The 3,789-nt window shown below is 36.0% G+C and overlaps 1 protein-coding gene across 1 annotated transcript; it reads right to left on the reverse strand.

Annotated features, from left to right (window-relative positions):
• Positions 1 to 721: 721 nt before the first annotated feature.
• Positions 722 to 3,234, reverse strand: LOC111050549. Its single transcript, XM_022336891.2, has 2 exons — positions 2,513 to 3,234; positions 722 to 933 (listed from the first exon to the last, which is right to left on the reverse strand). The coding sequence occupies exon 1, from the start codon at positions 3,000 to 3,002 to the stop codon at positions 2,529 to 2,531; it is 474 nt and encodes a 157-aa protein (XP_022192583.2). The 5' UTR covers positions 3,003 to 3,234; the 3' UTR covers positions 722 to 933; positions 2,513 to 2,528.
• Between the last annotated feature and the right edge of the window lie 555 nt (positions 3,235 to 3,789).

Below are 3,789 nucleotides of genomic sequence, written 5' to 3' on the forward strand. Positions count from 1 at the left end.
TTGTACATTAATGAGTCAATCTATTCCCAATTACAGGCTATATATATGATACTGTAAAATGGTATGCTTTAGATACATAATCGCAAACTTGCCTAAAATTTTCAACCGGTACTAGACTGTTGAATTTAACCAAGCATGATAGAGTGAGGGCATTTAACAAATCTAATGCCACGAAAACCGAAGAGCAAAGCAAAAGACAATGCGATGACGTCATTAATCAACAGTTAATTAAGATTAAATTTAATAGACAGTTGCCTATACAAGTTAGCCTATTTATTCTTTCTAATAGCCTATTCCATTTTTTTTTATTAATAGATCTATTTTTGCTAGAGTCTTTCATTATTAGCCAATTTAGTGCCGGTTGCACAAAAGCCAGTTAGATAATCGTGATTAATTCAACGAGAACCAATCAGAGAAGGCGTTTTCAAAAAGACGGCTTCTCTTATTGGTTCTCGAGAAATAAATCACGGTTAAAATTTTACCGTTGTGCAACCGGTACAAAGTGTGATACTGTGATGTGGAACAATAATATCAATAAAGTACTGTGCCGCATTTCCAGGCCAGCTTTAACAAAGATCCTCATTTCCTATGTTTTAATGGAGATCTATTTTTCTATGATTATCTATGAATCACTAATTAAACTCTCAAAATATTTCGTATTAATTGGATGAGTATTTACAGCTGAGAGTTGTAAATAAGGTTGAAAAAAGATTGTAGAAGATAGGGTATTACATTATTTTTTATTTCAATTACATTTGTTATCCAAGAATCCAATTGAATTATTCATTAGTGAAACCATGACTTATTTTTCATTGTATGTAATAGTTGGTAATTATAGCCCTCAGCGTACCTCGTAGCCCCACCACTAAAGCCAATCTGTGAAAGACATGAAGTTGATCATTTGGCTTGTAGACAACCTCACGCAAAGTGCATCTGGAAAAAAACAAAATTTTATCCTATTGAATTAGAATCTAACTAAATGAATTAATCATTCATACCAAGATTTCGAAATGTATCAGACAAAAACCATTAAAGGGCAAACTCTGTATTTTCCTTGAAAATCTTTCTTGAATCTGAGGGGTTCTCGAAAACTTTTCTGATATTCAGAACAGCTTCTTCAGCTTCTTCAAAAATAAATTGGACCTGTAAGTTTTCAGCTAGCACAAAGAACGCACAAAAGGCACGCCGCGCCTTGTCTCCCAAATTAAAAATAATCTGATTCATCGAGAACCAATCAGAGAAGCCATCTTTTCAAAAACGCCTTCTCTGACTGGTTCTCGTAGAATTAATCACGGATAAAACTTAACCGGCTTTTGTGCAACCGGGCCTAAGTAAGTTAGAATGCGCAAACCGGAAGCGCGCCTGCCTCCGGTTAAAATCTTAATTTGTTGCAAATTTGTTCAATGTAAATGTTAACTTGTGAAGAGTGGCGAGGCGCTTCTCGTGTGCTTTGACCTTTGGTCTGCACCAAGAAAACGTATGGCTCTTTCTCTCCATTCGATCCAAAATTACGAAAAACATTCTGATTTGAAAAATAATTACAGTATGTACCCATTCTGGAAAACATTAAATTTTTCATCAGCCTAAGGAAGTACAGTTTCCAAAATGTTCTTCTATGGAAGGAGACTTTATATTTTTGAAAGAATGTTCAGTAACAATCTGAAAACAGAAATTTCTATCTCGGTGTTTACCATGTATGGAGTAGAAGCATAGTTTCAGCTTTGCCCAAACTGTATCCTGTAGTATAAACCTCGTTGAAATGGTATTCATTCAGAACTGCTAACATAAACTTCTTACACAGAATTAGGCTATTTAATTAATTATTTACCATAGACCATGAGATGTACTTCCGAAGTAGGAATGGTTGTTCTGAGATTATTGTAGCAGTTATACTGGGCTCAAGCAACAACCCACTCGTACAAATCGATTGGTGTGTGGGTCCAACATCATAACTTCCACACATTCTCTTCACAAGACACTTCACAGATGATGTCTGTCAAGTCTATATTCTTGTCTTACAAACTCTCTTGTGAATCGTGGATACGTTTCAATGATGTTCATCCACAGCAGTGTTCACCTGGCATATAACCTACTCATAAAATCTAACTTAAAAAATAGTTGGTTATGTTTGATGCGCCGAGGGTGAACATCATTGTTTGAGATGCGTCCACGATAAATATGCTACTTTATAGAAAGGGGCTCAATATTTTTCATTTTTTAAATTATTTCCAATATTTCTGAATAGCAAAGTTGAATGGATTTTCAACTACAGTTGCTGTATGTATTTTGAAGCATGGAACTCTGTTCATGTTCTCCCGCAAATGTGTAATTTCGAGTAAGTACCATTCATTCACACAGCTAATTTCTCATTTGAATATTTTCCAGTAAAAAACTCGGTCCTCCCAGTGTGTAAAAGTTACCCCCTCTTCCATTTGGTAGCGGATGCTGTTAACTTTAACTCAATTCGACAACTTTTTCTACGAGTCGATTGAGAGAAAAATGAGCTACTCACCTGTACGGTTTGCGGTTCATAAGGGGATGAAGTGCAGAATCAAAACGAAGATGACAATCATAGCAAATGCCATCATCAACGAAGTCTCGCTACCTTGGTGTGGCGGGGGTCGGTTGTTGCGTTGCTCTCTCTGTTTCGGGTTTATTGTGATAACGGTGTAGAGACGCCAATTGCCGTTGTTACTTGTGCCAATGCTACTTGTGTCAATGCTACTCGTGTCAATGCTACTTGTGTCAATGCTACTTGAGTCGCTGGCCTCTGCTGTTCCTTGGTCATTCTCCTCCAACTCTTCGACACTTCGTTGGTCCTCGGATTCGACATCGGATGCAGATGAATCCCTCTGCAGTGCTGAGTTATTCCTGCGTCCATCGATGACCCGCTGCAGAGCTTGTGTAAGTTGTGCGGGGTCTACTCCAACATTTTCCCTCTCAATGAAACTTTCTCGAGACATTTCTGCACTGCCGATGCCTGATTCGCACATTCTACTCATATTGCTTGCGATTTACCTACAAACTTACAATAAACCACTTCACAAAGGAAACTTCTAATAACAAAAATTCAATGCAGGCTAAGTAACTTCAGAAACTAATGGAGTCAGTGTAAAAATTACTTGTTAACTACTTCAACTTTCGAGCTGAAATGCAAATGGAACTGTCAAGAATGTCAACCTCCTCCTTCTCCCCCACCTAAACTTCACTGTGATTGGTCAATTAAACAAGCTAAGTCACACTTTGGATAATGATAAAGACACATAGTATGATTAATAAATTTCTGTCACTCTCATCCTATGAGTAATTCAAGAATATTACTAAACGATACTAGTTTTCTCGGTAATAAACATGAAACATTATTCAACAATGAGTAATCTCGTTGTATTGTAATATGTATATTCATACATATTCTATTCTATAGACATACTATACAAAGTAAATAAAGCATTTATTGTTTGAACATTAATTTTCAATCTTTCTACACTAAATTTCATTGTGTATTACTACTGGTAAAAGTAAAACTTGACCGCCAGTAGGAGTAGCAATTTATTACAAAAGGAGAAATCAGACTTTTTTCAGTAAGTGCAGTGAACCCTAGCCTAACAAAAATCTATCGAAAAAAACTGTGAATCAAAACTGTAAATAAATATGTCTATTGTTTAATGCAACCAGACTGCAATTCATTCAACTTTTTCTTTTTTGTATCTCCCATTTATTGATAGGCCTACTCTCAATTTTTCATGTTTTTATTTTTCCAATTATCTATGGATTCATAGAACTATAATC

This window comes from Nilaparvata lugens, chromosome X, assembly GCF_014356525.2.
Source record: "Nilaparvata lugens isolate BPH chromosome X, ASM1435652v1, whole genome shotgun sequence".
Taxonomy (NCBI): Eukaryota; Metazoa; Arthropoda; class Insecta; order Hemiptera; family Delphacidae; genus Nilaparvata; species Nilaparvata lugens.